The 21654-nt window shown below is 46.1% G+C and overlaps 1 protein-coding gene across 1 annotated transcript in view; it reads right to left on the reverse strand.

Annotated features, from left to right (window-relative positions):
- Nucleotides 1-536: 536 nt before the first annotated feature.
- The window catches only part of SCD5 (stearoyl-CoA desaturase 5), an 80383-nt gene continuing 59265 nt past the window's right edge, over nucleotides 537-21654 (reverse strand). The window contains exons 3-5 of the mRNA XM_084627013.1: nucleotides 20793-20998; nucleotides 12288-12520; nucleotides 537-2439 (exon numbers count right to left, since the gene is read on the reverse strand). Of these exons, the coding sequence (XP_084483139.1) occupies nucleotides 2249-2439; nucleotides 12288-12520; nucleotides 20793-20998 (630 nt within the window). The 3' untranslated portion in view covers nucleotides 537-2248. The remainder of the gene's footprint in view (nucleotides 2440-12287; nucleotides 12521-20792; nucleotides 20999-21654) is intronic.

The following is a 21654-nucleotide window of genomic DNA, read 5'->3' on the forward strand; positions in this document are numbered from 1 at the left end:
TAAAGGGACAAATCATCTATGAGAGGCATATGTATCTCTTCCTTGCCACTCTCCCTCACATACACCTCATCACCTCCAAATCCACCGACCAGCTACATTTTGCACATGTGGGTTCCTGCTCATTTTAGCCACTCTTTGTTGGGCCCAACTGTAAGATTCAAGGAAGCGAGAAAGCAGGTGATGATCTTGTAGCTAAGACCTTGGACAAGGACTCAGGAGATTTGGGTTTTGTTCCTGGCTCTGATACTAATGTCCTGTGCGAACTTGAACAAGTCCAATCCCATAGCTTTGCCTCAGTTTCCCCACCTGTCAAATAGGGATGATGTGAGGATGAATTCATTAATGTTTTGAGGTGGTAGATATTATGGTAATGGATGGAGCCATGTTCAGACGTAGATGAGACTTCACAAAGGATTGTAGTAATCACTGGCCACAGAGCAGGAGTGTAATATTTTTGATCATTCATTCATAAAACCACCATTTAATGAAAGATCTTCAAATAAGGACCAGGCCACAGGCTAATTCATAGCTGTTTATTGTAAATTATTCAAGAGTTTACATGTCATTAATGGCAAATTAACACTGTTAAACACCTGCTGGATGAAGTACAGAATAAGGACAATTATTTTATATTGGCATCATTTAAAAAAACAAAACTAAAGAAAACTGAAACAAACCCAAAAGAACTGAGTTTGGTTTGAAAATTGTACATCTTTCCTGAAAATAACTTGGCCTGATTCTCATTTATACTAAGACCATCCCTCCCTCCTCCCTTTGCAGTGTAAATGGGCGTGAAAGTGGGCACATGCACGCTGCCAGAAAAGGGCAAAGGGAATCTTAGGCCTGGGCTACACTAGAAAATTAGACCGGTTTAACTATGTTGGTCAGGGGTGTGAAAAATCCACACACCCCAGAACATAGTTAAGCTGACCTAAGCCCCTGTGTAGACAACGCTAGGTTGATAGAAGAATTCTTCCATCGAGCTAGTTAGTGCCTCTCGGGGAGGTGGAGTACCTAACCCCTCCCATCAGCATAGGCCGTGAAGCGGTGCAGCTGTAGCATTTTAAGTGTAGACAAACCCTGTAAATGAGAATCAGGCCCTCTGTCTTCAAAAGTGCTCCAGTGCAGACAATATAAAGCCTTTCTCCTGCACTGGCTACCATCTAATACAAAGGGCTGTAGGTCCCATTAAATCGGACATTACAAGGCAACTGTTAAATCCAGAAGCTACATAACTTTTTTAATAAATATTTTGCTCTGAAACCAATAGAGGCTGCATGCAGTTGTAACATAAGGAAAAACTGTGATCTAAATAAAGGCCAGGTTTTAAAGACCTGATAGTGAAAGCTGGGAAAAAAATTAAGACACCTATTGTGCAGAAGTAGCTAAAATATGCATGCAGCTGTGGTTGTGACCTGTTAGAATATAAATTAGGTCTCCAAACATTTAAATCGAAGCTTTTTTTTGGTTTAAGACATAGTTGAGCAGTATATCATTACGAGTTACAATGTTTATGTGACAATGAACGAATCAGCTAAGCATGGCATCAGTTCGTATTTTGGCTTGTATAGTGTGTAGCTTTTAACACAAAAGCCTGCTTAGCAATAAATGAATTTCATATAAACAAAGACAGTGGAGCAAGGGTCTTGCAACCAGGATAAAGAAAAATAAGGAAACAGATTTTCAGACAAACATCTTTTTTAAAACTGATTTTTCCCCAGTACAGGGGATTTTTTAAACATTCTTTTCTGTTTGTTTTTCAACAGCATATCAGGCCCTATCTGCAACCCCCCTCGCCTCCCCCCCCCCAAAATTATGTCTCAAAGTATGTTTGGTCGACTAGTAAAAACAAAACAAACATTCACCTGGACCGCACTTTGAAAGAATAGTTAACTCCTCCATCTTGCCAGGGTTAACACGAACAAGCATATTACAGTGTACACTGGACTTAAACTAGAATGACTAAAATCAAAGATCTAGGATGTTTAACACTAATATTAAATAATATCCAATATTTTTACACTTAATAGTCTGGGATTTGGACATAAAACAGCTAATACGAAAAGAATTGGGACGAAATTCACCCCTGACATAAAGCAACTAAAGTAAACGGAGTTATCCCAGGGATTAATTTAGCCCATTTTATCTGAAAAAACTATTTTTCCCAAAGAAAAAATGCACACACACACACACACACACACATACAGACACACACGACAGCATCGATTTACACAGAAATGTTACATTTTCAAGCACTGCCATCACCAGTCCTCTCTTTGCGGGCTAAGATCATCTCCTTGGGAGCCTGTTTTCGGTCAGTAACCAACCCCAACCAAAACATGAAGTCAATGAACCATGTGGTTGGGTTGAATTTCAAGCCAAGCTCGCTGGCTGAATAATCAAATGGAAAGGTGTGATGGTAATTGTGGAAGCCTTCACCTGGAAAAGCAAAAAGAGAGATTTTAAGTGCAGTGGCCAACATATGTCTTGTGATTAGATAGATTAGGGAGATAGATAGAAGATACCCGATCCTGTAACATGTTCTACCCTGGTGCAACCCTACCAGGTGCATCATTGATTTAAAATGCAGAGGGAAAAAGTTGCAGGATCGTGGCCTCATCTATCTATCTCTGGCTTCCCTTTTTGAAAAAGTTGCACCGGTTTCACAAATATTGGGTTTTACATTGATTTAGTTAAACTGGGCAAACTGCGGTGTGGATACTCATCTCAATTTACAGTTGGTTTACATCAGGGGCGGGCAACCTTTTTGGCCCGACGGCCACATCGGGCTGCGAAACTGTATGGAGGGCCAGGTAGGGAAGGCTGTGCCCCCCAAAACAGCCTGGCCCCCGCCCCCTATCCGCCCCCTCCCACTTCCCGCCCTCCTCAGAACACCCGACCCATCCAACCCCCCTTGCTCTTTGTCCCCTGACCGCTCCCTCCCAGGACCCCCCCGCCCCAAACCGCCCCCGCCCCCCGGGATCCCACCCACTATCCAACCCCCCCCACTCCCTGTCCCCTGACTGCCCCCCGACCCCTATCCACCTCCCCATCCACCAACAGGCCCCCCGGGACTCCCACACCCTATCCAACCTCCCCTGTTCCCTGACCCCTGACCACCCCGCCCCAGAACCTCCGCCCCATCCAACCGCTCCCTGTCCCCTGACTGCCCCCCGGGACTCCCTACCCAACCCCTGCACTGCCACGAGCATGCCACCACCACCCCCTTACCATGCCACTCAGAGCGGCAGGGGCCTGCAGTGCTGGTGCCCGTGCGGCAGCATGGCTGCGGGGGAGGGGGAACAGCAGAGGAGGGGCCAGGGGCTAGCCTCCCCGGCCAGGAGCTCAGGGACCAGGCTGGATGTGGCCCATGGACGATAGTTTGCCCACCTCTGGTTTACATTGATGTAGCTTAATTCAGTTCACAGGAAGCAACATCTTTATCTATACAAGGTTTCTGTAGCAAACTTGGTCATCACATCAATAAAATGCATTGTGGTTTTGCTTCCCCCATTGAGAAGGGGCAGCAAAGACATTTGACAAACAATCCCCTATTGCTAAACCACATGATGGAAAACAAGAAGGGCCTTGGGTGCCTACTTCACACAAGGTCTGAGTAGAGAGGAAGAGGCAATTAACCCTGAGACAGGCTGCACAGGGAGGCTGGAGAAGAAGAGTCAGGGCTGAATGTTTTTAATGAAGTAAATACTAATGGAAACTGCGTGATCATGGGAGACTTTAACTTCCCAGGTATAGACTGGAGGACGAGTGCTAGTAATAATAATAGGGCTCAGATTTTCCTAGATGCGATAGCTGATGGATTCCTTCATCAAGTAGTTGCTGAACCGACTAGAGGGGATGCCATTTGAGCTAATTCAGTTCAAACTGAACGGAAGGATTAACAAAAATAAATCTGCAACTAGGGTTTTTTATTTCAAAAGCGCTGACTTTCAAAAATTAAGGAAATTAGTTAGGTAAGTGGATTGGATTGGAAGAACTTATGGATCCAAAGGCAGAGGAGGCCTGGGATTACTTTAAATCAAAGCTGCAGAAGCTATCGGAAGCCTGCATCCCAAGAAAGGGGAAAAAATTTATAGGCAGGAGTTGTAGACCAATCTGGGTGAGCAAGCATCTCAGAGAGGTGATTAAGAAAAAGCAGAACGCATACAGGGAGTGGAAGATGGGAGGGATCAGCAAGGAAAGCTACCTTATTGAGGTCAGAACATGCAGGGATAAAGTGAGACAGGCTAAAAGTCAAGTAGAGTTGGACCTTGCAAAGGGAATTAAAACCAATAGTAAAAGGTTCTACAGCCATATAAATAAGAAGAAAACAAAGAAGAAGAAGTGGGACCGCTAAACACTAAGGATGGAGTGGAGGTCAAGGATAATCTAGGCATGGCCCAATATCTAAACAAATACTTTGCCTCAGTCTTTAATAAGGCTAAAGAGGATCTTAGGGATAATGGTAGCATGACAAATGGGAATGAGGATATGGAGGTAGATATTACCACAGCTGAGGTAGAAGCCAGACTTGAACAGCTTAATGGGACTAAATCAGGGGGCCCAGATAATCTTCATCTAAGAATATTAAAGGAATTGGCACATGAAATTGCAAGCCCATTAGCAAGAATTTTTAATGAATCTGTAAACTCAGGGGTTGTACTGTATGATTGGAGAATTGCGAACATAGTTCCTATTTTCAAGAAAGGGAAAAAAAAAGTGACCCGGGTAACTACAGGCCTGTTAGTTTAACATCTGTAGTATGCAAAGTCTTGGAAAAAATTTTGAAGTAGTTAAGGACATTGAGGTCAATGATAAATGGAACAAAATACAACATGGTTTTACAAAAGGTAGATCGTGCCAAACCAACCCGATCTCCTTCTTTGAGAAAGTAACAGGTTTTTTAGACAAAGGAAATGCAGTGGATCTAATTTACCTAGATTTCAGTAAGGTGTTTGATACCGTGCCACATGGGGAATTATTAGTTAAATTGGAAAAGATGGGGATCAATATGAAAACTGAAAGGTGGATAAGGAAATGGTGAACAGGGAGACTACAGCAGGTCCCACTGAAAGGTGAACTGTCAGGCTGGAGGGAGGTTACCAGTGGAGTTCCTCAGGGATCAGTTTTGGGACCAATCTTATTTAATCTTTTTATTACTGACCTTGGTACAAAAAGTGGGAGTGTGCTAATAAAGTTTGCGGATGATACAAAGCTGGGAGGTATTGCTAATTTAGAGAGAGACTGGGATATCATACAGGAAGATTTGGATGACCTTGTAAACTGGAGTAATAGTAACAGGATGAAATTTAATAGTGAGAAGTGTAAGGTTATGCATTTAGGGATTAATAACAAGAATTTTAGTTATAAGCTGGGGACGCATCAATTAGAAGTAACGGAGGAGGAGAAGGACTTTGGAGTATTGGTTGATCATAGGTTGACTATGAGCCACCAATGTGATATGGCCATGAAAAAAGCTAATGCAGTCCTGGGATGCATCAGGCGAGGTATTGCGTTACCTAGGGAGGTGGTGGAATCTCCTTCCCTAGAAGTTTTTAAGGTCAGGCTTGACAAAGCCTTGGCTGGGATGATTTAGTCGGGGATCGGTCCTGCTTTGAGCAGGGGGTTGGACTTGATGACCTCCTGAGGTCCCTTCCAACCCTGATATTCTATTATTCTATTTCCAGTAGAGATAATACCGTTAGTACCGTTATACAAGGCACTGTTGAGACCTCATCTGTAATACTATGTGCAGTTCTGGTCTCCCATGTTTAAGAAGGATGAATTCAAACTGGAACAGGTACAGAGAAGGCTACTGGGATGATCTGAGGAATGGAAAACCTGTCTTATGAAAGGAGACTCAAGGAGCTTGGCTTGTTTAGCCTAACTAAAAGAAGGTTGAGGGGAGATATGATTGCTCTCTATAAATATATCAGAGGGATAAATACTGGAGAGGCAGAGGAATTATTTAAGCTCAGTACCAACGTGGACACAAGAACAAATGGATAGAAACTGGTCATTAGGAAGTTTTGACTTGAAATTAGATGAAGGTTTCTAACCATCAGAGGAGTGAAGTTCTGGAACAGCCTTCCAAGGGAAGCAGTGGGGGCAAAAGACCTATCTGGCTTTAAGATTAAACTCGATAAGTTTATGGAGGAGATGGTATGATGGGATAACATGATTTTGGCAATTAATTAATCTTTAAATATTCATGGTAAATAGGCCCAAAGGCCTGTGATGGGATATGAGATGGGGTGGGATCTGAGTTACTACAGAGAATTCTTTCCTGGGTATCTGGCTGGTGAATCTTGCCCATATGCTCAGGGTTCAGCTGATCGCCATATTTGGGGTCAGGAAGGAATTTTCCTCCAGGGCAGATTGGAAGAGGCCCTGGAGGTTTTTTGCCTTCCTCTGTAGCATAGGGCACACGTCACTTTCTGGAGGATTCTCTGCTCCTTGAAGTCTTTAAACCACGATTCGAGGACTTCAATAGCTCAGGCATAGGTGAGTGGTTTTTCGCAGGAGTGTGTGGGTGAGATTCTGTGGCCTGCATTGTGCAGGAGGTCAGACAAGATGATCCTAAGGGTCCCTTCTGACCTTAATATCTATGAATCTATGAAACTTTTAGTTGATGATGAAGCCCAGCTGAGCAAGAGGCAGGCTAAACTGCTCTAAATCCAGGAATTAGAGAATAAGAAGGGGGCTGCAGTAACTTTCTGGGCTTAGAGAGGGAAAGGAACAAATGGGAGGGGGGATTAGAAGCCCTGGGAAGGGAGTACCCAGATGAGGGTAGAGAAGGAGCTGGAAAGAGGTGAAGTAGGAAGCAGCTAAGGGAAACAGCAGCGAGGTCTGGGACAGTGCAGACCTTGCCCACTGGTTGTAGAAGTCCCTGGGCTGGAACCCAGAGTAGGGGGCAGGCCTGGGTTCCCCTACCAGCCACTGAGGAAGTGGCACAGACTGGGCAGTGGAGCAGAAGACTGCTTGAGTCAGTTTGTCCAGTAGGACTTTGAGACCCCGGAAGGGAAAGACTACAGTGACCTGGCCAGAGGACCAAGCCATGAAGAGAGAGCACCCTGAGGGATGGAGGGGCAGTAACCTGACTCCAGAGAGAGAGAAGAGAATGAGACAATGGGGTGAGAAACTGAAGGAGGGGGGCGTCAGATTGGTCATGAGCTAATCCCCAGCTGTGGCCACAGGGAGGTGCCCCCCGTGACAGGAGTGATCCAACGTGATTTTACAAGGACACCCCTGGATGAGAACTATGGAAGAAGTTCCCTTTCGGCCCTATCACAAAATTGGCCTATTCCAAGGCTGTCAGAAATGAACCAGAAGGCCCCACTGTTGAAAACAGCTTGACTGCTAGTGTAGGCAAAACAAATCTCTTTTCAGCTCAACTGAGACTTGAGGCTCAACCATGCCTCTATCGCAAGGCAGCACAAGGTGTTTTGTCTCACACACGCTATAAGCTAAACTGGTTTCAGTATTGGTTCCAGTCTCCCATTCCTGACAAGCTTTGGCAGCATCCAGCCCAGCTATTAGACAGGACATGCTGCCATCAGCCAGAGCCCCACACATGTATCTGAAGCAGAGCATTGAGGGTTGGACTAGGTGACCTTCTGAGGTCTCTTCCAACCCTACTCTTCTATCATTCTGTGAACCCAAAAGAATAAGTTTAGCAATTCTGAGGACAATAGCTCAGGTTCCCCATCAAACAGCTCACTGCTGAACAGATGTTTCAGTTAAGGTAACAGAGAGAAGCGTAGCAGTTCTTTCCTAACAGGGCTTGAGTCATATGCTGGTAGAACTCTTAAGACAGTTATAAGAGAGAGGGTTAAAAACTATGCAGCAGCAGGGAGCCGAGAAAACCTGCAGTGGGAGAGAGTGGAGGAATCAGGCAGAGGTGAGAGCAGAGATAAGCTCCCTGACTTCCTTTCTATTACAGAAAACACTGAACATCCCCTGTGGCAGCTAATAACCCTTCCTATTCATTTCATTGCAGCACTTGTTCAAGGGGAATGTGCCCAGGCCCTGACATTTGCATTCAAGGGTGTCTGACATTCATGCAGTATTTACGTGTGGCAACAGCGCGATTGACTGTCAAAATAGCCACTATACTAGTCTATTCAAATAATAAGGGAAGAGGGTAATCATATGGTATGAGGCTTCAATTAATGCTGGGTTAGCCCCAGGAAGTAGGAAATATCTGTTTTTATTGGTTAGAGTAGCAGGCCAGAGCTTTGGTTTTGGGACACAGATGTGTGCCGTCCAGTAGGCAAAATTATTGTGATTAAAAGGGGAGGAGGAGGAGACAGACTATCACAAGCTCAGAAGCACGGATAGTGGGAAGAGCAGAAGTCAGGTTCAGTTATGTATGATGAATACAGAAGCTAAGATGGTCCGAAGTAGGTACTTCATAGGAGCCTAAATCTACACTTAGCATCTAAGGGTGGAATCTGTAACAACTTCCCAACCCGAGCAACCTCTACATCACCACCTATTACTGTTCTAATTAGGAAGAACTGTCTAAGGAAACGGAAAAAAGAAACCCGATTTCAGACATTTAATGCCTACACACTGTACAAGACCCCTACTGAGGCAGGGACCAGAAGCAGGCAATACAAACTAAAGCTGATGATGAACAATGCAAGATTTTCCGCTAACAAACAACAAACAATATACAACCTCATCAGTGACAAAGCACCCAATATAGTCTGCATCCCCAAGACCTGACTGGATTCAGCAAGCCCTGTGCTCGCGCACCTCATTCCCTCAGGATACCAGGTACATCACAGACCTAGACAGAACAAGGCGGCAGACAGCCCTGCATTCATCTTCTCGGTAAACATCCAACGCATGAGATGTGCCTCATGTAAGACAACTTCATTTGAATTGATGCATCTGGCAGTCGAAACCAGACCCAAAGCTAACATAGGTTTTATGCTCATTTACAAACCACCACAGATTAAATGATTCACAAAGGAGCTCACCGACCCCTTGTCAGTGATGGTGGTGAAATGCTGCTGACTTGTCATCCTGGGAGATTTCAACACACACATTCGACTAGGCCACAGATGCCAAAGCCCCCTAACTCATCTCCTCACTTGCCACCCTAGGACTTGAACTGCTCACCCCTGATCCAACCCATGCGCTGGTCACACCTTGGACCTATTTTTTGGCCTAGATGTCAAAATGGAGAACATCACAACACAGCCACTGTCTTAGACAGATGATCACCTCATGAAGGCAGTGGTCAGAGACCTTCCAGCACCCAGGCAACAAGAAGGTCCAATGATCCTGATTCAACCACGAAGACTCATGGACTCCAACCAGTTCCAAAGCCTGACAAAGGACAATAGCACTCCATCCACAGGACGAGGGGTTGAGAACCTTGTTACCTTTCTACAGTCAGCCACTGACACACTGGCCCCCACACAGCCCTTTCCTTCACACTGCTCACACTGATCTCTGTGGCTACTGACGCCTTGTGCTGGGTGAAGAGAGAGGGATGGAAATTTGAGCACCAACAGAAGAAAACAAAGGCTGATTTAGAGAGGATGAAACATAAATTCCTCAAAGCCTAGGCCGAGGCTATATTACAAGCCAAGAGACTCTTCCTATCAGCTTCCACTGTGGCTGCCAAATCCCTCTCCAAGCAGTTATCCAGGATGGTAAACAGCTTCATTAATCCTGAATGAAGACAACCTGCTGTGGAGCAGAGCACCAAGTGCTGTGAAGATCTATCGTCCTACTTCACTGAAAACATCACGCAGCGTTAGGAAGCCTGCTCAAACAGCTGGAATCCACTCCACCTCCACTCACCAACCAAACAGCCCACCTGCATTCCCAGAGTTCATTCATCAAGAAGTTCTTGACACCTTAAAGGAGTCTCAGCCCAAGAGCTGTGAATCCAGCCCATGCCCTTCTTGACTTGTGAAAGAGTCTTGAACAACTGGTGCCACTCCTGACTGAAATGATCAATGCCTCATTCACAGAAGGAAACTTCCCTTCCTCCTTCAAACACACACTAGCTTGACCATTGCTGAAGTAACCCACCCTAAATGCTTCGGTCCTAGCCATCTACCATCCACTGTCAGACCTCTCATTCCAAGCTCATAGACAAGCAAGCAAAAGGTGAACTACAAGCTCATGTAACTGAAGCCAACATGACCTAGACCATCTCATTCTGGATTCAGGCCAGGACAAAACCAAAACTGCCCTAGTGGCACCGTTGGACGATCTCCTCCTGCCAGCGGATAGAGGAGAGACATCCATTCTCATCCTTCTGGATCTCTTGGCAGCATTCCACAATGTTGACTGAGATTCTGTTGTCTCACCTGAGAGAGATGGCAGGGACCCAGGGTAACATGCTAAAATGTCTTAAGCCCTTCCTGGAGGGGTGCATCCAACAAGTAGTGCAGGGAAACTCCACCTCTACTACCAGACTACTCACGTGTGGAGTTCCACAAGGATCAGTTCTCTCTCCAGTCCTTTTCAACATCTACATGCAATCATATTCACACATGACCACAGCACTACACCAAGAGGGCCTAGTGCTTGGATAAGATCAGCTCATGGGTGAAGAACAGCTAGCTGAAGCTGACCTCGAGCAAGACAGAGGTGATGCTAGTGGGCAGAGGAAAGTATCTTGAAGAGCTTGCAGCTATGGTGCAGTCTTCATTGGTTGAAGATAAACTCCCACAATTGGTCAGCTAGGTCCGTGGTCTAGGAGTACTCTTGGGTTCCTTGGAGACACTGAACTCTCAACTAGCAGCATCCATGAGTAACTCTTTTTACCATCTCTCCTTGGCTAGGAAACTCTGTCCCATGTTGGCAGATGAAGACCTGCCCTCAGTTATTTATGCCTTCATCCTCTCTTGGCTGGATTACAGCAATGCAATATACCTGGGCATGAAGCCTTCAGCACTTAGGAAACTCCAGCTAGTTCAGAACACTGTAGCACATCTCCTCAGCAACACGGACTACAAAACCATGAACATATCAAACCTGTCCTCCACTCTCTATGCTGTCTTCCCAGAGATTTGCAAATTAAGTTCAAGGTCTCAGGCCCAGGGTATCTAAAGTTCTGGGATGAAGACTGTGGTCAACAACTACGCTCCTTTGGCACCACGGAACTCTCAACAATAAGGTTAAAGCTCATCGGTGCAGGAGACACAACTTTCTCTGGGGGCCAGTCCAAGCCGATGGAATGAACTCCCGCAAGGAACTAGGGGCCGTAGCAAACCTCATTTTCCTCTCCAAATGCAAGGCACATTTCTCTGGCCTTGTCTTCTCTAATATAAAAAAAACATAGCAACAGGGATATAAAATGCACCCTACCAAAACAAGACACTGCACTGCACAACACTTCTCCCTCTGGGGAGAGGATGAGAGGACAAACAATATATGCCAGATGTGTAGTGATGTTGCTTAATGCATGACTGAAAGGCGCTCAGATACGATGGTGATGAGCATGGTTTAAGAACCACCTGGAATACAATAGGCTTCCATAGAAACAAAGTTAGGCTTTTGAAAATCCCACCCCAAATACATGGTCTGATTTTCAAAAGTGCAGCATACCCAACAGCTCCCACTGGGATGGCCAGATGTTCCTGGGTGCTCAGCATTTCTTGAAATCAGCCCAATTACTTAGGCACCTACATATATGAACTAGGGGAGATTTTCATAGACACAAAGGGCAGTTAAACACCTTACTCCCATAAGTGCTGGGAGCCTAACTGCCCTTTGTGCCTTTAAGAATCTTCTCTGTAAGCACCTAAGTTGAGGCACACATTTTTGAAAATCTTGGCCAGAAGCAGTGGCTTTATATAGTGGCCACAACGGTTTTGGGGCTTTGCTGCTTGTAAGCTTTGGTTGAATTTCATCCCACTTCTCCCTCCGAGACTGTAATAATTGTTTCATAACTGAGTGCCATGGGAGTGCCTGGCCTGCTGGAGACATGGATTTAGTTGAGCAGCCCTTGTGAGAGAAGAGAGACAGGGCTCAGGTCAGTGTAATAAAACACACAAGGAATCTTTACTTAGGATGCTAGACGCTCATGGCCTGCTGTCTGGCTCACACACTGTGCTGTACAGGATTACTGCAGAGAGACTGCCTAAATCCTGGCCAGGATTAAGCACTCAAGGAATGGATTGCTGACTATCCTATGTGCATGATTCTAGTGGCTGCTCTGTTTGCAGTGAAAGGAAATCCCATTGCTAGCTAGAGCTTGGCAAAGTGCAAAGTAACCCAAGTTAAAGCTTCAGAGAGACATTTTGCCTGGTACTCACCAATGGCTCCTAAAGTGACAAATGCATTCTGCCGGGGGCTGATGTACTTGTCATAGGGTCGATTGCCGTACATGTGAGCCGCGCTGTTGACCAGCCAGGTGACGTTGAGTGAGACGGTGTAACGAAGGATGGAAGCAAGGAAGTAGGAATTCCACAGACTCTCCTCCCAGATGTACCAGGGCACCAGGGTGGGAATCACAAAGCACATTAGCACTACTGAACTCTTATAGTACCTATAAGGAGAAAAAGGGACAGGAATAACAGCATTACTGTGACCAGAGCGGGAGCTACATGGTTACTGAACTGGACTACGATTCAGGATACTTGGGTTCAATTTCTGTCTCTGCGACAGACTCCCTGTGTGGCTTGGGGCAGGTCACTTCATCTCTCTGTGTCTGGATTCCTCATCTGTAAAATGCGAATAATAGAACTTTGTTTGACCGAGTAGTCTATTTAGATGATAAGCTTTTTGGGGCAGGGGCTGACTCTTGCTATGTGTATATACAATGGCTAGCACGATGGGACCCTGAGCTCATTCAAGGTCTCTAAGTGCTACTGTAATACAAAATAATAATAACATTATTATATGAAAAATATATTTTAAAAGAAAATCGGTCATGCAGTTCCTGTAATTCCTCCTTTCCTCTAAGCCTTGCACAGAGCTATTTACTGGGAGATTTATTTTCTTGAATAGAGAAGAACATCTGTATATTTCACAGGCTATTGGGCAGTTTACTCACTTGGTGCTGACCCAGGAGTTTTTACTTATTTCTGATAGTCATATGTGCTCGTGCTGCCTAGTGGACAGAGCACGGGGGTAGCATTAAGGAGCTCTTGGTTTAGTCCCAGCTTTGCCACTGGCTTTCTGCATGACCTTGGGTAAGTCACTTCCCCACTCTGTGCCTCAGTTTCCCCATGTGTAAAAGTGGAGATAAGAGAATCTATGGATAAGAAGCGTTATATAAAAGACAGGTATCATCATTATTATGCCAAAGAAAGTTCACTGGAACAGAACTGCAGCAGATGAGGAGCTCTGCAGATTACCAACTCACTCCAGCAGGGGAAAAATAGTCTAAAATCGAGCTGGTTTTCCAAACTGAAACAAATAGCATCACAGCAGATATTAGCTGCATTCAGCCATTTGGACCTTAATTTGTTTTTGCACAAAAAAATGGTGCTGACATGGCAGCATTAACTAAAGTAAATGCAATCTGCCCTCCATTTTACCTTTGAGTGCAGAGTTCTGCTTTATTAACACAGAGGACATTTTCAAACCATTATTCGGAATACTCAGAAACAGTTGCCAGCAACAATCATGCATTAGGAAGGTAAACAATTTTTCATTCTTAAAAGCTTGTTTCCTCCCTCCCTTGCTCCCCGCCTTTGTGGTTATGTTTCCAACAGCCCGCTCGAAAGAAAAGTGTGAAGATTAATTACTCATGAGCGGTAAGGCCAAAACACTGCTTGTTAAATGTCAGGAGCTTTTCTGTTCCTCCACTAGAATGTTAGTAGTGGAGTGTTTGGTCGTTTTGTTTCAGATCTCTCCTTGCCTATTTGTCAGCTGCTGTCAATAGGCTACATGGAAGATATGTCAGCTTTTAATGGGAAGTTGCACAGGCTGACTAAAAGAGGAATAATTAAAAGACTTTGCTGAAGGGAAAAAAATTACCATAAAATTGCAGCTGTTTTCTGTCAGAGTGAAAATTGCATTCAACATTAATCTGTCTATGAAGAAAAGACAGGTAACATCAGCTAGGCCGGGGGAAGGCTGAACGCAGCAGGGGAAGCTCCAGATATGCATAACTCGCTTGTTTTGTGTTTCAAGGGGAAAAGGACTAGTGATTCAAGGTCCTATGACAGTCAGAGTATTTAAAGCCATAAATTACAATTGATCAAAACACTGGAGATCAAACTGTACAGCGCAAATCCTCTGTCTGAACACCCCGGAACTTTGGGAAAGTTCCACTTTGGCTGCAAACTTTGCAAATGGGGCCTGACTCTATGAAATGCACCAAAGACCATTTGCCCTGTGTCCCAGTACGGCAATTAAGGTATATCAGCTGGGCTGGACTGTCCAACTATGTTTGTGTCAAATGCACCATTGTCCTACAGCTAGCGAAGATTCTTCTTGAGCCCCATCCATAGGAAACGCTGCTTTTGGAACAGGGATATTGGCGTTCTCTCCCCACTGCTGCATGAAGCACCAAACGACTGCAGCGGCAGAGTGAAGACAGCCATGAAAAAAGGTCCAAAGAGGCTACAGGTCTGTTACAATACATATGAAAGTTCTGTCTAGGCACATTGAGCCATGATTAATTTCCCTAGCAAATCACAACTTGCACTGGCAGCAGTCCCATGCCCTTAGGTCTGCTAATCACTTGAGATTAGCAATAGGATGGACTGAGAACTTTGATGCTAAGGAATTAGCAGAGATTCAATGAGAGGAGAATTATCATGCAGGTTCATGTCTGTCGATATTTTGATATTGAAGCACACTGAGCATGTTGGCCACTGGCACGGTTTTTATTTTCACTTTCACCACTCAGATTGCAAAGGCACAAACTCCTCCATAAAGGAAGAAGAAAATTAGAGGATATGCTCTAGCTCAAGCAGAAGTGAAGGCCAAGAATTATTGGGAGAGGTTCTATGGTCTATGTTACAGATCAGACCAGACCCTAATGGTTCCTTCTTTCTTCAAAATCTATGACTGAAAATTCTGTCATTTAAGTGGGTAACACAGATGTAACTGCAAGAAGATTTTAGCCTTTTAAAAATCTTCTGGTATCTAGGCTGATTTGATTGGGCACCAAGTCCCCATCACGTCACAAACCTCACTGGGCCTGAATTTGCCTACCTGGCTATACAAGCAGGGCCTTAGCCAGCACCCACTCAAGTCAATGGGAGGCCTTCCATTGACTTCAATGGGCAATGTATCATCATCAAAATCTTTTACTTGATTTGTGGTAGCACTTAGGGTCCCTACTCACAGACCACAACTCCACTGTGCTAGGCCTTGTACAAACACAGACCAAAAAGACAATCCATGCCCTGATAAACTTACAATCTAAGCCATGTCTGTGGTCCGCCCACTTCTATATTTTTAATTATTTGTATTATCACATAATACAAAAATAGAGGAGGGATTTTCCTCAAACTTTCCAGTGAAAATCACCCCTTTGCTGAGGCTGCATAGGAGATTTCAGTCCCCACCCCGGGGCATTTTGGAGACAGTTATAGGCACACGTAAAGAAGAGATTATAAAACAGAGGCAGATACAGACCAGGTGTCTGAAGGTGAAACTCCAGTGAAGGCCAGGGGTTCGCACCCATTTACTTTCAATCAAGCCCCCAAAACTATAAGCAGCTGTAACTCTGACCGATCTATTTCTTCCTCAGAATTTCATGAGGAAAAGTAGTTTTCAAAGCCCTGAAATGTGACAACTTGCTCCGACAGGTCAGCCAAGTTTGTACAAGACACACACACAAAGGCGTGGAGGAAACAAAGCTGAATAGTACAAGAGGCAAAAAGAAAGGGAGAGCAGGCTGATAAGTGAAGCAGAATGCTAAACTAAGCCAGGAGGGAGACAAAAAGGTGTGTGTATGAAAGAGAGAAAAGAGTAGGGTTGCCAACTTTCTAATTGCCGAAAACCAAACATCCTTGCCCTGCCCCTTCTCCCAAGGCTCCATCCCTGCCCTGCCCCTTCTCTGAGGCCCCGCCATCACTCACTCCATCCCCTCTCCCTCCATCGCTTGCTCTCCCCTACTCTTGCTCAGTTGCTCATTTTCACCAGGCTGGGGCAGGGGTTGGGGTGCAGAAGTGGGTGAGGGCTCCAGCTAGGAGTGGGGGCTCTAGTATGTGTCTGGGGATGGAGGGTTTGGGATGCAGGAGGGGGATCCAGGCTGGGGGATGGGGCTGAGGGGTTCAGAGTGTGGGAGGGGCTCAGGGCTGGGGCAGGGGGTTAGAGTGTGGGACGCGGTGCGGGCTATGGGAGGGAGTTTGTGTGTGGGAGGGGGTTCCGGGCTGGGTCAGCGGGTTGGGGCGCGGGAGGGGGTTCCGAGCTAGAGCAGGGGGTTGGGGAGCAGGAGGGGGTGAGGGATACAGGCTCCAGGCAGCGCTTACCGCAGGCAGCTCCCAGAAGCAGCCACCATGTCCAGCTCCAAGGCGGAGGCGCGGCCATGGGGGTCTCCATGTGCTGCCCCCGTCCTCAGGTGCTGCCCTCGCAGCTCCCATTGGCCATGGTTCCTGGCCAGTGGGAACTGCGGAGTCAGCACCTGGGGCAGGGGCAGCATGCGGAGCCCCCGTGGCTACCCCCCGGCTGGAGGGACATGTTGCCACGGATCCGGGTAGGGATGCGCCACCGACCAGACATTTAACGGCCTGGTCGGCAGTGCTGACCATATCCACCAGGGTCCCTTTTCAACCGGGTGTTCCAGTCAAAAACCGGATGCCCGGCAACCCTAGAAAGGAGGAGTGAATGGCAGAAAGAGTATAATGTGACAAAGGAGCTGGCAAGCCATGTGGAATGATTCAACAGAGAGAGGAGCAGCAAAGAGGCACAAGAGGTGAGGAGAGAGACAGACAGAAGATAATGCGCCATAAGATGGAGAACAGGCCAAGAAGAGCTGAATAGTCTGAAGACAAAACAAAATGAGGGGCTGGCAAGAGAATTTAAAGGTGCCACAGGCAAGCCTGCTTAGCAGGGTAATGCGCGGTGTCCCACAAGGGCTCAGCACTGGAGAATGAGAGGCAATTTATCCTCAGACGGACAGGCAAAGGGAGTCCAGGCTCAGCATCCCTCGGTGCTTAAAATTGTGGGGGGAAGGTTGCAAGGGGTCACACACAGACCTGGCAAAAAGAACAATTATAAAAAACAGGGTGGGTCATTGAGGGGAGCTCTTTGCTGTCTTACCAAAGTTGCTGCTCCCAGATTATGACAGACACCCACCCACACTTTTTTCAGGCCACTTTAAGCACGAGTATCCCTCTGAACTAGGCCTCCTCAGACAGGGCGCCTCTTATTTTAAACCCAAATTTACCCCCATCCATGCTGATCTCACAATATCTCGCTTTCATCACTGCAAAACAGTGGAACCAGAAATGCAGCTGTAGCTGAGGCAACATTATTGTTAGACCTGGTCCAAAATCAAAATAAAGAAAAACATTTCAAAGTTGTTTTTGTTTTGCCAGGATCAAAATGGATCCCATTTTTATTTTTGTGGGTTTTTTTTGTTTGTTTGTTTGTCAAGATGGTTATCAAAATGTTGATAGAAGCTTTTTATTTATCAACAATTTAGGCTTCAGCAAATGAAATGTGTCAAGACATATTTCACCAAAAAAATGCAATTAAAATTTCAATTTAAAAAAAAACACAAAAAGTTTTAGCAAAAAGTTAAAGAATTCAGTCATGGCGACCGTTTTTTGCAAAAATATGTGGTTTAAAACGTCAGCCATTTCACAAGAAAGAAAAGCAGTTACTTGAAATCTTTCAGCCAGCTCTGATGATTACTTGTGCAAAATAAGTGAACCTCCCTTTTCTGCAAACTCCGAGCACAATTGTGTGTGTGTATGTCCTTAACTCTGAGCTTTGGTCCCGTGCTGTGCAGTTAAAGGCCAGCGATTGTTGTACTTTTACGCACACAGAATTGTTCCTTACACCAGGGGGGCTCAACCTTTTTTTTTCCTGAGGCCCCCCAACAGGCTATAAAACCTCCACGGCCCCACCGGTGCCACAACCACTGTTTTTTTGCATATAAAAGCCAGGGCCGGCATTAGGGGGCAGCAAGCAGGACAATCGCTTGGGGCCCCATGCCACTGGGGGCACCATGAAGCTAAGTTGCTCAGGCTTCGGCTTCAGCCCCGGGTAATGGGGCCCAGGACCCTGGGCTGCAGTCCTGTGCAGCAGGCTTTGGCTTTCTGCACTGGGCCCTAGTGAGCCTAAACACCAGCCATGCTTGGTGGACCCCCTGAAACCTGCTTGCAGCTCCCCAGAGGGCCCTGGACACTGCCTGGCACGGAGTAGTTTCATTGCAGTTAATGGAGTTGATTATTCATGGACTAAGGCACGACTCAGTGGGCCAAGTTCTGCTCTCTGTTACAGCAGCGTAAATGTAGAGTAGTTCCATTGAAATTAACGGTTTTACTCCAGATTTACATTAATGCAACTGACAATGGAATTGGACCCAGAGTGAGTCAGGATGTCACATAATCTGGTCCTAAGAAATCCACTAGAGAGGTACAATTCACCATTATTATTACCAATCAGACGTCTTTTGTTTTTCCAGGAAGTAAATAATAACCTTCTGTTCTGACAACAATGTGGTGTTGACATAAACAGGTTTACTTTCCTGAGAAAAAGAAAATGTAAACTCTAAATTCACTAGACTAAATAGTCCAAAACTCAACTGTCAAGTCCAGAGCAATATCACTTGCTAAGGACTTGGCTACACTTACAGATGTACAGTGCTGTGAGTTAAACCCACCTTCGTACAGCGGAGTAGGGAAAGAGCAGCAGTCTGTCCACACTGCCAGCTGCCAGCGCACCGTCTCGTGGCCACATTTGCAGCTGCATTGGGAGCGGTGCATTGTTGGCAGCTATCCCAGCATTCAAGTGGCTGCAACGTGTTTTCAAATGGGGGCGGGGGAGAGAGAGTGGGTTTTTGGGGGGCTGAGAGTGTGTCAGCGTGCTGACTTGTAAGTTCAGACCCTCCTCCCTCCCCTGCCTCTCTCTCACTCACTGACTGAAAGCAAAGGGCAGCTGTTTCTTTTTTTCTCTAGACAAGCTAAGCAGCCGCTCGCCGAAACAGACCCCAAACCCCCGGCACCGCCGCTCTCTCTTCAAGCAACCATTAGCTGTCGGCACTCCAGATGGAGCCCCCTGGCCTGCCTCTCGCTCATTCCAAGCCAACAGGGGCTGTGTTTGTTTTTTTGATAAGCAGCCCTAGAAATGGAGCTTTGAAACAGCAGTTCTGCGTCTGGAGTTCACAATAAAACAAGATTCAGAGTAGCGGCCGTGTTAGTCTGTATTCGCAAAAAGAAAAGGAGGACTTGTGGCACCTTAGAGACTAACAAATAAATAAAATTTAAGCATAAGGTTTCGTGTAGCTCACGAAAGCTTAAGCTCAAATAAATTTGTTAGTCTCTAAGGTGCCACAAGTCCTCCTTTTCTTTTAACAAAACAAGAGAGGACGCTTCAGTTAAAAGGCTTATGGGGAGTTTCCGGAGGTCAATAACGTTACTCCCTGTTTACACTGGAGCTGGAGCACCTCAGCCAATGCGCAACAGCTGTTAATCCTCTCGGGGGGGTGGAGTACCAGGAGCGCTCCAGCCAGGGAGTCAGAGTGCTCTATGTGCTTTGCCAGTGTGGACGGGGAGTAAGATGGAGCGCTCTGGGAGGCTTTACTGCAGTATAACGTGCAAGTGTAGCCAAAGCCTAAGACGATCTTCCCTGCACAGAAATGTACCTTATGCCACAGTTATATAAGCACTACAGAAATGCCTGTCTGAGATGGGAAATGATTCACTCAAGCAAAGGTGAGAAGACAGTTATGGAAGCTCAAACACACTGCAAAGGAGACTTTGCAAAGTCCTGTGGAATTCTTCACTGCTCTCCAAAAAACAGCTAAAACAACAAGACCAACGCATTGCATCAGTTTCATCCCGGGTCCAGTCCCATTGACCAGGGATTAGTTCAGCCCTTCCTGGGGATTTCTGCAATGCAAAGATAGGCGTGACCACCCTCTCTTCCCAGTAGTGTCCAAAAATAACACTCTGGCTACCAAACAGAATTGATCCTATCCGGCTTTTAAAACCCCTCCTGGTCACACATTCACCACTGAGAATAGTACCTACACCCTGTGCAGTACCTACTCGAAAATATTATAATTTCAATACCGGCTGAAGCATCCAGATCAGTGTCCCCTACCATAGTGATGATAATGGACTGGGGAAGGCTGCAGTCTGGGCTGTACTAACCCAGCGGGCCAAGCTGATGACATCTCATTTTATAAAGGAATTAAGGTACTGGGAGAGGCAGCAGTTCAGCTCGACTGGGCCCTGTGGGTCAGGTTGGTGATCAGCGGATAATTCAGACAGAGGGATTCCTCATTGAGGCTGTTATTGATGATCATGTTTATTGCATTCATTGATATAATCCAATTAAAAGCTCCAGAGGCAGACTTTTCTTTTTTTCCATGTGACTGCATGCCCTGGTGTTTTTGGAAGAGGGGAAGGTAAGAAAAGGCTAGTTTGCTCCGGCAAGGGGGCCTGGGAGTAAGAGCTTGCAGGACTGATGTCCTGGTACCCAACAGGTTACCACTGTGAGGGGTGGGCTCTACTATTTCCAAACAAGTTTAGGGAAGGGCATGTTGGGGAGGAAAGAAAAGGAAAGTATAAAATAATGTATCAAAAATAGACTAAGTGAACTCCCCTCCCCCATCTCCAACCCTCATTCCCCCCAAACCTCCGCTCAGATCCCCCCTTGGGAGTAGTTCCAGAGCTTTCACTTACTTTCTTTGAAACCGCACAACAGGGTCATCCAGCAGGTCAGTGAAATCCAACTTCCTGCCTTTTTCTATGACATCGCGATGCTTGCGGACAAAGAGCCAGCCGATGTGGGAGAAGAAGAAGCCACGACACGCATTGTGGGGGTCAGCGTCCGTCTCTGAGTACTTGTGATGCACCCGGTGGTCTCGACACCACTCAAAAATGTCATTCTGTGCAGACAGCAAGGGAGGGGTGAGAGATGCAGACTTGGCATAATGACTTTGGTAGCACCTTATCTCACACCCCTCCACACACACCCCAACCACACCCTAATATATTTGAACCACAGAATGATTCTCTGTATCCGCTAAGAAAAATAAATCACGTAAGATTAAATCAGGGACTGAAACCACTAGGGGAAACGTGGGTTTATATACACAGAGGGTTGGCACTCTGATAGCCAGACCTGCTGTTTCCTAGAATCATAGAAGATTAGGGTTGGAAGAGACCTCAGGAGGTCATCTAGTCCAACCCCCTGCTCAAAGCAGGACCAAACCCAACTAAATCATCCCAGCCAGGGCTTTGTCAAGCCGAGCATTAAAAAAACCTCTAAGGATGGAGAATCCACCACCTCCCTAGGGAACCCATTCCAGTACTTCACCACCCTCCTAGTGAAATAGTGTTTCCTAATATCCAACCTAGACCTCCCTCACTGCAACTTGAGACCATTGCTCCTTGTTCTGTCATCTGCCACCCCTGAGAACAGCCTAGCTCCATCCTCTTTGGAATCCCCCTTCAGGTAGTTGAAAGCTGCTATCAAATCCCCCCTCACTCTTCTCTTCCGCAGACTAAATAACCCCAGTTCCCTCAGCCTCTCCTCGTAATC

The sequence above is a fragment of the Lepidochelys olivacea genome (assembly GCF_965140295.1).
Source record: "Lepidochelys olivacea isolate rLepOli2 genome assembly, chromosome: 4".
Lineage (NCBI taxonomy): Eukaryota > Metazoa > Chordata > Testudines > Cheloniidae > Lepidochelys > Lepidochelys olivacea.